The sequence below is a fragment of the Bos mutus genome, chromosome 16, assembly GCF_027580195.1.
Source record: "Bos mutus isolate GX-2022 chromosome 16, NWIPB_WYAK_1.1, whole genome shotgun sequence".
NCBI classification, from domain to species: Eukaryota; Metazoa; Chordata; class Mammalia; order Artiodactyla; family Bovidae; genus Bos; species Bos mutus.
The window spans coordinates 24,266,009-24,280,925 of record NC_091632.1 but is presented as its reverse complement, the minus strand read 5'-3'; the positions used below and the strand labels follow the sequence as shown (position 1 = coordinate 24,280,925).

The following is a 14,917-nucleotide window of genomic DNA, read 5'->3' as shown; positions in this document are numbered from 1 at the left end:
AGCCCACTCCAGTACTCTTGCCTAGAAAATCCCATGGACGGAGGAGCCTGGTAGGCTGCAGTCCATGGGGTCGCTAGGAGTCGGATACGACTGAGCGACTTCACTTTCACTTTTCACTTTCATGCACTGGAGAAGGAAATGGCAACCCACTCCAGTGTTCTTGCCTGGAGAATCCCAGGGACGGGGGAGCCTGGTGGGCTGCCGTCTATGGGGTCGCACAGAGTTGGACACGACTGAAGTGACTTAGCAGCAGCAGCAACACAGTCACATGAAATACTAGAGAAAAAGAAAAGAGTAAGCAAAGCAAACTGGTTACTGTATGCATTAAAAAGCCAGGAAGAAAACAGGGGAGCTAGAACAGACCTTATTTCTCCATCTGGCCCCAAGCCTGTAGCTGGTATTTATAATTTTCTTCCACTCCCTTTCATATTCTTCTTTTAAAAAAATCTTCAGCCAATACCTCAACTAGTCATGCTACTTTATCTGATGGGGGTCACTTAAATTTTCATTCTACTCAATTAGAACCATATGTAGTTTTGCCAGTAATGGGATGGTACATCTTCAATTAATTTTTATCATTGGACAGAGCAGCACAAGGGGTTACCCCAAAGGTTACCCTTGGTTTTAGGCCCACTCTTATCCATCCACTTGATTTCACTTGTAGTGGACACTTTTGTTTCCTTGAAAATCATCCCAGTGATATAGGAAGCCCTGATCTTTGAACATCATGAAGAGCCCACAGGGGTCAAATGGCTGCCCTAGCTTCCCCTTTAATGGAATCATTGTTGAGTCTTTGGGTTAAAGCAATTTTTCTCAGGGCTTTAAGCTTTCTAAACCAAAAGAAAACCAAAGGGTTAGTTGCTCAGTCATGTCTGACTCTTTGCGACCCCACGGACTGTACCCCGCCAGGCTTCTCTGTCCATGGAATTCTCCAGGCAAGAATACTGGAGTGGGTTGCCATTCCCTTCTTCAGGGGATCTCACCGACCCAAGGATCAAACCTGGGTCTCCTGCGTTGTAGGCCCATTATTTACCGTCTGAGCCACCAGAGAAGCTCGAAAGAAAGCCAAGCATTATGTAAAACTTATATAAAAACTTTGTGATTAGGTCCTTAAATGTAATAAAGAGAAGTGATATTACCATTCCATTTCTTGGTTTCTGGACTTATGTCTGCTTGAGAGAAGCAACAACATATATTGGTTACTGGTTAGAGCATTACCTCATTTGACAGCACAGGACTCCAACTACTCAGAGTGGTGTCTCCTAGCTGGTACCATAACGAAGTCTTTAATAGATTATAATACAGTTCTGTAAGGGCATGTGCTTATAGGTGATAGGGTACATGGAGAGACCAGTGAAATCTATAGACATCTTTCCTTTCTCTCACTTCTTTCATAGAAGCAATATTAAATGGGACACTGTGATGGTAAATAAAGATGTTCACAGATGATATTGCTAGGAAAAACAAGCTGGCAGAGAAGACAAATCCATATCTAGAGTAATTACTTACTCTGGTGTGGATATATTACTTCCTCTCTCCCCAAATCCCATGATGGAAAGAGGTCAATGTAGTCAATCTTGAACCAGGTATTTGACTGGTTTATCCCCACCCCAAATATGGGACTTATTCCAAATTATATTAGGGACTCAGCACTGGTCCCTCTAAGCAGTTGGTCAGCCTTGGTAAGGGAAAGGCAATACGTTTGAACTCTTGCGTATCCTCCATCCCTGCTACTATGACCATTTGATCCATGAGCCCATTAGCCAAGCCCTGTCCATAAAACTCATGTGTATCTGATTATTGAGTACCTCCTCGGCAATAGCTATAGGCAAAGTTCTTAATCCCTATGACTCATCTAGGGTGCTCAGTCATAAACAGGGAAATCTGACTCCATTTAACTTAAACAGAAATAGATTTTATTGGATGGTATTGGGTTGCTCACAGGATCAATGTGAAGTCTTGTAAACAAGTCTAAGAAAAAGGCAGAAGCCAAGAAAAGCTTATAGCCAAGAACAGAACAGAGATCATGCCAGTGAAACAATCAGGACCCTGGCTTTGACAGTCCAGCTCTGGACGTTTACTGCCATTTTCATTGCTGTAGTTTGAAATCTGCTTTAGCCTCTGAGAATAAGCTCTGTCTATCATTTCATCTTTTGGTACTTTCACGTGAGACAAAATTCCTGGCAGGAACATCTGACTGGCCAAATCTGGGCCTCGTACCCCACAGAGCTGGGGTAGAGATATCTGCTCACTTTATACCTAGTGGGCACTGGGATCTTGCCTCCTATCAAGACCTAAGGGATGGGGGAAAAATGAAAAATATCCTTTTAAAATTGTTATCCTTTGCTTTATTTAACACTTTGCTTTATTTTATACTTTTAATCTTTGTCCTCCCAACCTTTAAGCATTGGAGTACTCCAGGGATCTGTCTTTAGAGCTCTTCTCTTTTCTATCTATACTCATTTCCTGGGCAGTCTCACAAATCGCTTTACATATTATTATATTCTGTTGACTCACAAACTTATATCTTGACCCAGGGCCTCTTGGGTGACCTCCAAACCATAAATTTCCCATTGCACATTTCCATCTGCATGTCTGACAGGCATAACACACCCCAAACTGAATTCTTGAGTTTTACTTTCCGCCCCAAACCCGCTCCTTCTGCAATGTCCCCCAGTCTCATTCTAATTACTCAGGCAAAAAACCGTGGAGTCATCCTTGATACTTCTTTTTTTTGCTCACAACCTAATCCACCAGTAAATCCTGTTGACTCTATCTTCAAAATACATTCAATTTCCAACCACTTCTCATCACCTCCACTGCTAACCTCCTGACACAAACCACCATCATACCTGCCTTGAGGTATTACAATACCATCTTTACCAGTGTTCCTATGCTGTGGGTTGACTCATCTTTACTGCCAGGACATCCTAGCTTATTCAGCTTCAGTGGAAAGTGTTGTATAAGATTTGATCTCTCTGCAGGTCAGTTCTTCACCTTTCAGCATGATCACCAGTCTCATTTGCTCAAGCAACAGTTTGACTTTATATTTATCACACATAATTCTAAGTTTTAGAAGAGTTACTTTGTGGTAAGTATAACTGTTCCCAAACTTAGAATTATGTGTGATAAATATAAAGTGTTCAGACTCAGCACTTATGAATTTCTAGATAAACTGCTGAGTATGCTGGTAAATTCTCACCCCTGATCCTACACCACGCACACAGAATAAAGACAATTTAGGAATGCTGTTCACTGCTAGGCCTCCTGCAGCCCTTCACGCTATGGAAGTCACTTTCTCTGAGGTCACTAGTGAGTCTTCAATTGCTAACACAACAGCCTAGAAGTTATCTTCCTTAACCCCTCTGTAACATCTGACAGTGTTGGTCACTACTTCCTTTATGAAACTTATTGTTTTATGGCTTCCTGGACACTGCTGTCTCCTTATTGTCTTGTTACCCACTCGGGCCACACCCCAGCCTCTTTCTTTGTCCCAGGTTCTTTATCAGGCTCACACCAGGGTAATCCCTTGGGCCCCTTTCCATTTTGGTGTATGCTCTCTCCCTGGGCAGACTTACCAGGACTTAATCATCACCTAAATGTGAATGGCTCCCCAGTCTTCAGCCCGATCTTCTTTTTCCAGAGCTCTAGATCTGTGTTTTTTTTTTTTTTTTTTAGATCTGTGTTTTCAATTGGAGTACTGTGTGTCTCATAGATTCTAACCATTTAACACATCCAACAATGCCTCAAATATGCTCTTCACTTCCTTTCTCAGTTCATGGCAGCAGCGTCTAGCCAGTCACTAGGGTTAGAGTCACTTGCCCCACCTCCTTCTGTCTATCACTATGACTGGCTTGGGTTGTTGCATCAATAGTCAGTGTAATGTGATGGTCAAGAGTAAGACTCTGGAGCTGGATTGCCAGGGTTCAAATCCAGCTGTACCACTTACTAGGTGGATAACCTTGAGCAAAGTCCTTTACTCATCTCTAAAATGAGGATAATGATAGTAGCTATGTCATGGGGTCCTTGTGAAGATTATGTAAGTTTGTATTTGCTAAGCAGTTAGAACAGTGTCCGGCATAGAGTAAATGGTACATGCATGTGTGCTAAGTCGCTTCAGTCATGTCTGACTCTGCGACCCCATGGACTGTAGCCTCCCAGGCTCCTCTGTCCATGGAATTTTCCAGGCAAGCATACTGTAGTGGGGTTGCCATTCCCTTCTCCAGGGAATTTTCCCAACCCAGGGGTTGAACCCATGTCTCTTACGTTTCCTGCATTGGCAGGTGGATTCTTTACGACTAGCACCACCTGGGAAGCCTTTAAATGCTACATAGGTGCTTGTTAGTGAATTGGTCGCTGGTTTGTTAGTTCATCCTTCATGCCCGTTAACAGGTTTTTGAGAGACTGCCAGTTACTAAGTTGTCAACCCGTGCTGTGTGTGATTCACGGGGTCGAAAAGAGTAGGATATGACTGAGTGACTGAACTAAACTGATTGAACTTGATTTCCTGCAACTTCCCTCCATGTGGATGCCCTTTCCTTCCTCTCTTCCTCTCTCCTGCCCTTCTTTCCTTTCTTCTTTCTTTCCTTTGTTACATCAATATTTTATTGACTGCTTCAATGCCAGGCGCCATGCTAAACTGGAGAAAATGAGAGAAAAGTGTGTTTTGTCTTCAAGGAGTTCATAGTCTGACACTGTTGATGATACAGTGAGGGGACTGCACCGGGTGGATGTGGGAGGCAGAGTGGGTAAGGGAGGTAAAGGAATGGGGAAGAGTTTCTTTGAGGCAGGGACATTTAGCTGCCTTAAAGGGTCTTTGGGTCAGACAGCTTGGTGCTGTTCTCTGTTGCTGTTGTTTAGTCAATAAGTCGTGACCCATGGACTACTGTGATCCCATGGATCCCACCCATCTCCTCTGTCCATGGGATTTCCCACCTAAGAATACTAGAGTGCATTGCCATTTCCTTCTCTAAGGGATCTTCTTGACCCGGGGATCAAACCCGCCTCTCCTGCAATGGCAGATGGATTCTTTACCACTATGCCACCAGGGAAGCCTGCCATTCTCTAAGTCCTGAATTCTTTTTGCTTTTTGCCTTTGGAATCTTTGGGGGTGTCTTTCTCCCTGTCAGATTGTTGTTTAAGACTGTATCTGAGTCACATTCTTTGGGATGCCAACCTTTCCTTCCTAGTTAGCTGAATGTCTCTTGTAGATACCTCAACTACAGTGCATATCACATGGTAGTCTAGCTATTGGCCTCTCTCTCTCTCTGACTGGATTTTGATGTCCTTTGAAGAAAAGACAGAATCATGTTTATTTTTGAACTGTCCTTCGTTCTCAAAGTGGCATGGCTGACATATCATAGTAGAAGAGTTGTCTATCTACAAAAGAAAATAATTAACACTTCTGATTCAGACTAAAACTATTCAGATTATCATTCTTAGTATCTTAGCACAGTGCTCTGTAGAAAGTAGGTGTTTAATAAATACTAAGTATTTGATGGTTTTGTCAGTGAACTATCTGAAGTAATGTTAGGAATAGGATACTTATCATTAAATCTACTTCTGTAGATAAATTAAGATTTTCATGTCCAACTGAGTGTTAGGGCTCTAAGTGTTGGGGCTCATGTCCAACTGAATGTCATGAAAAAAAATTAAAAATTGTTGGTTATAGAGCTAGTACTGAGGATTTTCTTTCTTCCCTCGGTTGGGTCATGGTTCCAGAATTTTGTGCACAGTTGAGGCACCAAGGTATGGTGCTGTTGGGAGAAGGTTATAGGAGTTACTGCTATTGGAGTTACTGTCACAAACTGTAGGAGTTACTGCCAGGAGTCTATAGTCTTCCATCATCAAAATGTCTACAAACAATAAATGTTAGAGAGGGCTTGGAGAAAAGGGAACCCTCCTACACTGTCGATGGGATTGCAAATTGGTATAGTCACTATGAAGACCAATATGTGGGTTCCTTAAAAAACTAAAAATAGAGCTACCATATGATTCAGCAATCCCACTCCTGGGCGTATCTCCAAAGAAAACTTTAACTGAAAAGATGCACCCCAATGTTCAATAGCAGCATTATTTACAATAGCCAAGACATGGAAGCAGCCTAAATGTCCATCAAAAGATGAAGAGGTAAAGATGAGGTAAAGAATATTACTCAAGCATAAAATGAATGAAATAATACCAGTTGCAGCAACATGAATGGACCTAGAGATTATCATACTAAGTGAAGTAAATCAAGCAGAGACAAATATTATATGATATCACTTACATGAGGAATCTTAAAAAAATGATTCAAATGAACTTATTTACAGAACAGAAAGAGACTTACAGACATTGATGGTAAACTTATATTACCAAAGGAGAAAGCGGGGGAGGGAAAAATTAGGGATTTGGGGTTAAAAGATACACACTGCTATGCATAAAATAGATAAAAAAGGACCTACTGTATTACACAGGGAACTATATTTAATATTGATGTGAGAATTGGACTATAAAGAAAGCTGAGCACCAAAGTATTGATGCTTTTGAACTGTGGTGTTGGAGAAGACTCTTGAGAGTCCCTCAGACTGCAAGGAGATCCAACCAGTCCATCCTAAAGGAAATCAGTCCTGAGTATTCATTGGAAGGATTAATGTTGAATCTGAAATTCCAATACTTTGGCCACCTGATGCGAAGAGCTGACTTATTTGAAAAGACCCTGATGCTGGGAAATATTGAAGGCAAGAGGAGAAGAGGACGACAGAGGATGAGACGGTTGGATGGCATCACTGACTCAATGGACATGAGTTTGGGTAAACCTCTGGGAGTTGGTGATGGACAGGAGGGCCTAGTGTGCTGAGGCCCATGGGGTCACAAAGAGCTGGACATGACTGAGCAACTGAACTGAACTGAACTGAACTAAATAACCTCTAAAGTAAAAGAATCTGAAAAAGAAGAATATATATATATATATATATATATCTCTGAATCACTTAGCTATGTACCTGAAATATTGTAAATCAACTATACTTCAATTAAACAAAGAGTCAGCCATTCTAATCCATATCTGGTAAAGGCTCAGCAATTTCTTTTGCAGCTGCTCCTGGTTTTGGCCTCCTAGGCACACCATGTAGCCACTTCTTCTCTGTGGTTGTTTCTCCTTCCTGGGAGCATGGACCTCTCTAGTCTGTCTTCTTCTCCTGGCAACATTTACCTCCAGTAGAGGTAAATGTCATGGTGAGCAGAGGGGTATGGTGCTAAGCTGAAAGGAGTCCTCACTCCTTCTCCTATTCTCCTTTTTTTGACCCCGATTACCCTTTCACCAGAAGTACCTTGGTTATAGTTCAAAATCAAGTTCTCCAAGTCAATCACTCCCACGCTCAAAGTAGTGCCAAGCTGTGTGAGTGATCTAACCTTTTACCAGAGGTTGAGGCTTTCTGTACAATAAAAGTCAGAAAGACTCATAGTCCATGACTGTTTTCCATCATGTATCATCCCTGTCCTGAGGAAATAACTGCAGAATCCGCACTGGCATGAATTAAGAGGAAGGGGAAAGGGGAAAAATACATGGAGGAAAAAACAAATATGCCAATAGTAGATGCTGATATCTTAGAACACTGTCCTAACCATTGTAATCCCTTAGTCTCTGAGTCTCATAAAAATTGTGAAAATTACAGAACAAAGTTCTGTACATGTAAGGTGTTTAGTATTTTTTACGTAGACAGTGAGAACCTAACAAATGTTAGTTATTATTAATATCATACAGGGCTCCTCCACTCATGGAAGGACCTTGGTTACTCTCCAAAATCAGGTCCTCCAGATCAGTTACTCCCACACTCAAAGTGGTGCCAAGCTGTGTGAGTGCTGCTCCCTGAGGACAGTCAGCCGGCGTACTGTACTCATGTCTGGTCTCCCTGAGGGTGGGGTTCCAACCTTATCTCTAGAGGATTCTCTTTGCTTCCAACATGGGCTTCCCTCTCAACACCACTTCTAAGCTTAGTCACAAACCCAGGTGGTAATCCCAGTTCTAGTTTGGGTCCATGTGTTGTTGTTGGCCTTTCTGGTATCCCCCGGACTAGATAATTACATTGAAATTCAGAAGCAGCATGTAATTTTTGGCACTGATGTCTTTAATTAAATTCAATAAGCATTTATTGAGCACCTAGAGAGTGTAAAATAGGGTTCCTTGAAATACATTTGGCCCTGAAGTATTTAGTCTGTTCTAGTTACTCAATTTGGATTAATGTCGATCCATCTTTCAGGGCTTTATGAAGAATAAATATTAAAATGGAAAAACATTTGCACAAATCTTTGCAAATATAAACGTATTGTGTGGATTATTGGTGCTACAGTATTAATACTAATTGCAATAACAACACTGTTGCTTCCCAGGCAGGCGGTAGCGAGCAGCTGTAAGGCCAACAGAAGCCAGACGGAAGAGGTCAGGGGAGGTGCCTTCAGCACGTCCGGCCCAGAAGGGGCGGAGCCTTAAGGAACATACCCAAATCCTGCCCCTTACTCCGCCCTTTTCGTCTGGGCGCGTAGGCGGTTACCATGGCGATGACGTATAGAGGGCGGGGCGGGGCGGGGCTATGGAGAGGAGGAGGAAGATGGCGGGAGGGCGGCTCTGAGGAGACCTCGGCGGCGGCGGAGGAGGAGAGAAGCGCAGTGCCGCGCCGCGCCGGGGCCCATGTGGGGAGGAGTCGGAGTCGCTGTTGCCGCCGCCGCCGCCGCCTGTAACTGCTGGACCCGAGTAGGAGTGAAGGGGAGACGGCAGGATGAAGTTCGCCGAGCACCTCTCCGCGCACATCACTCCCGAGTGGAGGAAGCAATATATCCAGTATGAGGTACCGGCGGCGGCCGAGGAGTGGGAGGACTTGGAGGGGCCACCATCTCGCAAGTCCCGACCTCCACCGCCGCCTTCCGCTCTTGCTGCTTCCCCCGTGCCCGAGCGGACTTTGACCCGGTGCGACGGGGAGCCACTGCGGCATCCTAGCCGCGGCCGGCCCCCTCCGGGCCCCGCTGACCTTCCCCTCCCCCGCAGCCCCGTTGCAGCCGGGGTAACGGATATGCAGGCTGCGGGCTGCGGGCCGGGAGGGACTGCACAGCCGGCCGGGGCTGAGGAATGGTGGTGGGAGGGCGAGCCGCAGGTAGCGGAGTCGGGGTGTGAGGGTAGCCCGGGTTACAGCGGTTCCGCGCTAATCCCTTCCTCTTCCCGCTCACCCTGACCTCTGGTCCCCACCCTGGGCGAGCGCCCCCTCTCCAAGGTTAGGTCTTGTTTCTTTCGGCTCACCTCTCCCCGAGGAATCTTCTTCCTAGATTAGCCCCTCCGGTGATTTCCTTCAATTCACAGAGCCCTTCTTCAGCTTTCCCCCACTTGCCCACTGTTGACAAAGGCTTTGTAACAGGGTCGAAACTTGATTTAAATGTGTATCACACGTGCGGTGGTTACAGTAGGCAAACATCGTAATCAACTGTTTTGTTTTGATAATAAGACGGTGACTCGTGTTTTCACTGATTTCATGAAGTATATAAAGTAATCATATCTTTGGTTTTGGCTCTTCGGTTTTGGAATGGAGTGAAGGGGAAGAGGAAGAAAGAAAGAGAAGGGAATTATTAACATTTTCAGGTTTTCTTTCCTAAAATTTTTGTTAGCTAGGGAGAAAAGTACTATCTTGTAAACAATGTACTTTTAAAACATTCCTGTGTATTACAGAAATCATGGCCCTCCTCACCCTTAATTTCTGTGATAACAGCTCCTGGACGGTATTTAATAGAGATAGTGATAAGGAACCATACGTTAATGAAAGGAAAAGTAGAGATAATGAGCCCATTTATGTATTCAGAAGCCAAGATACCTGAAGGGTTTTAAGCTTTGCAATAGGTTATTCTCAGTGGCTGGCAGTTCAGCTCCTGGATAGAGAGACTTAATCTGTAACCTCCAGTAATTCACATCTGTGTTGTGTGCAGGAACAAAGAGTATAAAATCAATATGAACACAAATATGCTAGCTAGATTTTATGAATTAAGATATTTTGGTCTCTTTTTCATTTCTATTTTAAGTTCATTGAAAGGATGTTTAGGCAATCGCAGAAGTTTATTTATTCATGTAACAGTTGTAACAATTGAAGAAGGAAAGGAAAGAGACATATAAGTAGGTTAAACAGAACCTTGAAGATTGTAAAATAAATTCACCTGGTAACATACAGTATTTCATTATTGCCAGAAATGAAAGGCCTAGAGTTGTTAATGCTTTCTTTCACTTAATTTTCTTATAGTGTTTTGTGACTACGTTTTGTAAGAATGAAATAAGGGACAAGCTTTTCAGCCCGTAGAGCTCTTGATTTATTGTTTCTAATAACATTTGGTCAGTTTTAAAACCTTGGCTAGAGTCCAGATGATGGTTTTTATTGAAAGGAGGGTATTGGTCTTTCATCTTTCTAGTAGTAATTTTCAGCACCACTGCCAGTTCTTCATAGAACAGGGCATCCTGAAGCAACATCCTATATAGTATGGAATGCTTCATTTGGGGAGAAGTAATAGTGATTGGTTGTATGCTGTGATTCATTTTAAGCATTACAGCTCTTAACTGTTTCATAGAATTGTATTAATTTGGAATACAATTTTTAGGGCTGGAAAGAGAAGCGTAAGACTTAAAGATGCAATTACCTCTTGATTTATAATATCAGCTTTGTGGCTGGAGTCATTCTGGTACTCAATTCACATACTGCATTTGGACACTAACTAGTCCTAGATGGTTTACTTTAAGTTGGTCAGAGAGGAACACATTTCATATGTATGACTGTGTTATTTTTTCCTAGGCCAATTAAAAATTATTTTTTAAAAAATTCATTAATTGTAGATTATTAAAATTTTATTCTACAGAGAGTCCTTACTTTGTGACTTGGATCTTGCGTAAGCTCTTTATTTGGTAGGCAAAATTAATAAGGAGTACTTTTCTTTTTGAATTGGAGCCATTTTTTATATGGTTGGAATCTGTGTGTTGTATATTGTTGCTCAAGAGCTAGTGTTGTTCCTTTAAAAATAAAGAGGCATAAATAAGAATCTTTAGAGGAATTTGGCAGCTTAGAAACTTTGGGGAAAAAAGAATATTGTGAAAGATGTGAGCATTTGCTTGAGAGAAGAACCTTTTCATATGGCAGTAAAATGTAGTTTCTCACATGTGAAGATGATGCTCTTGAAATACTGTTAGCAGAACAGACACTTGGATTTGTTTTTCAAGTACTGGTGATGAAATTTTGGTATATTACCCATGATTTCTAGTGTAGGCTGCTTTCTACTGCTGTGAACTGTTATGAACTGTTCAGCTATTTTGGTTTTCATGTCATTTTGCTGCATTAAATTTTACTTGAAACATCAGACCATTAGAAGCTGAAAATGTTATTTTACCTCTGTGATTGTATGTATTATTGTGTACACACAGTCATACAGTAAGTGCTAATTCTTGTATATGTTTGTCATGAAGCCATGGGGATAGGCTTTTTGCTTTTCCAGGCTTCTGTCCTCTTTCATAAAGTAAGAATATAGGGTTAGAGCTTTTTAAGGTCCATTGTAGTTCATAGGTTTTTGATTTAACTTTTAATGGGTTTCATTTTTTGGACTGTTAAAATTAGTGTTAGTGATCCATCAATATCCTGAAAATGATCAGTTTCTAATTTAAAAATGAATTGTGGAGTTCATAGACTCAGTCTTCATAGATGGAATAGTAAAGCATAAAAGAATAGAGCAACATGGAGAAGTCATACAAAGAAAATTGGTTTGATTCATTTGTGAATAGTTTTTACAAAGAATAAAACACAAATGGAAAGAGGCTATCCCTGTTTCCAGTAATCTATTTGAGTATAAATCTTGGCATGTAATGCAGAACATCAATAAAAAATTTTCAAGAGCACTTTTTAAAATTTAGAATCAGTGATTGCATACTTTAGAGCTCTGTAATTGATTAATCAAAATTAATTTAGACCAGTTTCCGCCAGACTAGTATGACCATGTTAATATTTTACAGAATATTAGCAAAAGAAGCAAATATATTTGGTGCCTTTGGCTGCTGACTTGTGTTTTCTTCCCTAGGGCCCTGTGCTGCTTTGGTTTCTCAGGAACCAGGAATGGTTTTGTCCGTGTACACTGTAATTTTGTAATGTACTAAAATAATGAGGAATCTAAATTTCAGCATTTTAGAGTTAAAAGGGGATTGACGGATTATCTGTCTCCTTGGTTTTTTCAGACGAAGAAATTAAGGTCCAAAAAGGTTAAATTACATGTCCAGTATCGTATATAGTCTCTTGAGCACAGAGGTGTAAGCATTGAGAGTCAGATCACCCTGACTGTGTGACCCTGATGAAATCACTTCCTCTTCTGGGCTTTAGGTTCTTCATCTGTAAAGTGAGAGAACTGGACTTGATTTCTAGGCTTACAACCCTCTAAGGACCCATATAGCTCCAAATTTCTGTACATTTTTATGGTTTCATTATGCTTGATATATGAAGATGATAGAACTTAAAGTATTACTATTAAAAGCATTCTTTTAAATTAATAATCTCTTTTCAAAAAAATTTGATGATTATCTTAATCTGTGAATGGAAGACTGACCCAATGAAACTTTTATTGAACTCAAATAAAAAGTGATGGTAGTAGTTTTAATTTTTTTTGTTGCAAGATTTGGAAAGGATTCTGCATAATCTGCATATCCCTTTTTTCAAGTGTAAGGAAACACCATAACATTATTGTGATTTTCATTTATAGAACTCTCCCATGAGAACACTTGTGTTGCAGGCTTCAATTTCCCAAAGGAATTATGTTGATTAGTTAGGGTTAACTTGCCTTGCTGGAACTTGTTTGAAATTTCCAGTTTGGCCACCCGATGGGGCACAAACCACACTTTTCCTTTCAGGCACTTCTGCAAATGAAAGTACAGTATAGTATATTTAAAATAACATTTGTAAATGAGTATAGCAAAAAGATGCCTGGTACTTAACAAATGTTTCTTAAGTGAGTGAATTGTTGTATAAGATAGGAACCTATTACTGTTATTTTCATTGTTTAATAAAGTATGTTAGGGTGAGTGTCCTGGAAAGATTATACTTGTCTATCCATCCCTGAAGGTTGATTTTGGATCAGTTTTTGGGTGAAGGCCCATACCATAAGAACATAGAATCTTACTTGACCTGGGGTGATCATGGAAAATCATTCCTGGCTTCAAATTCAGTCCTAACCTGAAAAGCATTTGAGAGACTGATTAAGTTGTGCTGGCTAGGGGTTTCAAGTATATTTGCATCATAGCCCCAAAGGAGTGTACCCAACGCTCCCATGAAGACAGAGAAGGTAGTTTTAGAAGTGTTACTTATGTTCATTTTTACGTGTAAGACAGGAAGAAATGAAATTTTACTAACATTGAATAAATACATTGATGAGATGACCTCATTTGAGGAGATAGTCTGAACGAGAGTCAAGAATTGCTAATAGTTTTCTCACTTGTTTGTTCACTTTCAGCAAATAGCAGTTCAGTTTATGGTTGCTTATAGTTAGATGAATTTATGGATATTACCTAATTTTGACTAAACTAACCCATATAAAATGGATGTGAATTAAAAAGACTCCTGTAAAGAAGCCAGTAATGCGAGTACACGTGAACAACAAGAAAATGGCAGAGCTGACAGTTCTACTTCTAGTACTAGCTTTTTGTCAGCCAAATTACAGAAAAAACAACGCTACTTTAATAGACCTAACAAGCTTGCCAAAAAGTTTCAAAATAATTAAAATAATTCTTCAAAATAAGATTTTAACATCCTTTGTCATCCATAGTGAACTTCACCCTAAATATATGTTATGTATTAGAGTATTCTGCATTGGAAGGTCAGTTTTCCAGCTTGTAGCCATTATCATTAACTGAATCTTGAAGTTTGAATTAGGCCTTTGAAATACTAAAAACTAGGATTTTAAAAAGCAATGAAACTTTTCTGTTAGATTGTTCTTTAAAAGTATTGTTACTGATAATTTCTTAAGAGAGATTAAAAATATTTTTGTATTATTCACAAGTGAAAGTTTAAATTAGTTTATTATTGTCTCATCTTTTAAAACTTCCATTTAAAAATTCTGTGTTTTATAAGGTACACAGTTGTAGAAGGAGATAATTTATAAATAAATGTACATATATTGGAGGTGCATGGTAAACTTTTTAAAAATAGTAACGTAACAAAAAAAGTTTGGAAGATTTTGCTCAAGTTGTACAGCTTAACTGGAGGTAGTTTGTGGGTTGCTTGGTATTTATTTAATTGGCCTTTGGGAGATTGTCAGAATTCACTAGGGGTCTTGCCTGGTTGTATTTTTGTTTTCAGGTCTTCCCCTTACCTAGTAAATGCTAAAAGAAGTCAAGTAGACAATGCTCATGAACAAATGCCTAAAAAAATTATTTATTCATTCAACACATATTTATAAGGGCTCTATTATGAGCTATAATGCTGATAGCTTTGTCATTAAATTCTCTTTTATCTTAGAAAAAACCAAAAACCAATTTTTTGTGTGTATGTGTTTGATTTTATATTTCAGTCATATTTCCAGCACATATTTCAACATAGTGCTTTCAAAACTTAAAATGGTGTAGAAAAGGAAGATTGTAGATTGAAGACTTGGAACATGGTTGTAAATTTGGATCACTATGTAAATAATATAGAAGAATTCTCCCTGGCTTTTCAAACTTTTTATATGTTATACACCTTTAAATTTAATTGTTTATAGAAGGAAATTTGCTTACCTGTTTCTTCCTATCACTAGGCAGGTGTGGTATCTGTGGTATCAGAAAAGTCTTAAAAAGTTATTTATTATAGATCACGGGAAAGTTTAATTAACTTGCTGTAAGCATAACTTGCAATTTTCATATTATGTGTAATGAGAGGGACAGTGTGATGATTAAGAAAACATA

At 40.1% G+C, this 14,917-nt stretch overlaps 1 protein-coding gene across 1 annotated transcript in view; it reads left to right on the top strand.

The window, feature by feature from the left end:
* The first annotated feature begins 8,579 nt into the window (after positions 1-8,579).
* Positions 8,580-14,917, top strand: part of XPR1 (xenotropic and polytropic retrovirus receptor 1) — a 203,046-nt gene continuing 196,708 nt past the window's right edge. The window contains exon 1 of the mRNA XM_070384838.1: positions 8,580-8,825. Coding sequence (XP_070240939.1) covers positions 8,757-8,825 — 69 coding nt within the window. The 5' untranslated portion in view covers positions 8,580-8,756. The remainder of the gene's footprint in view (positions 8,826-14,917) is intronic.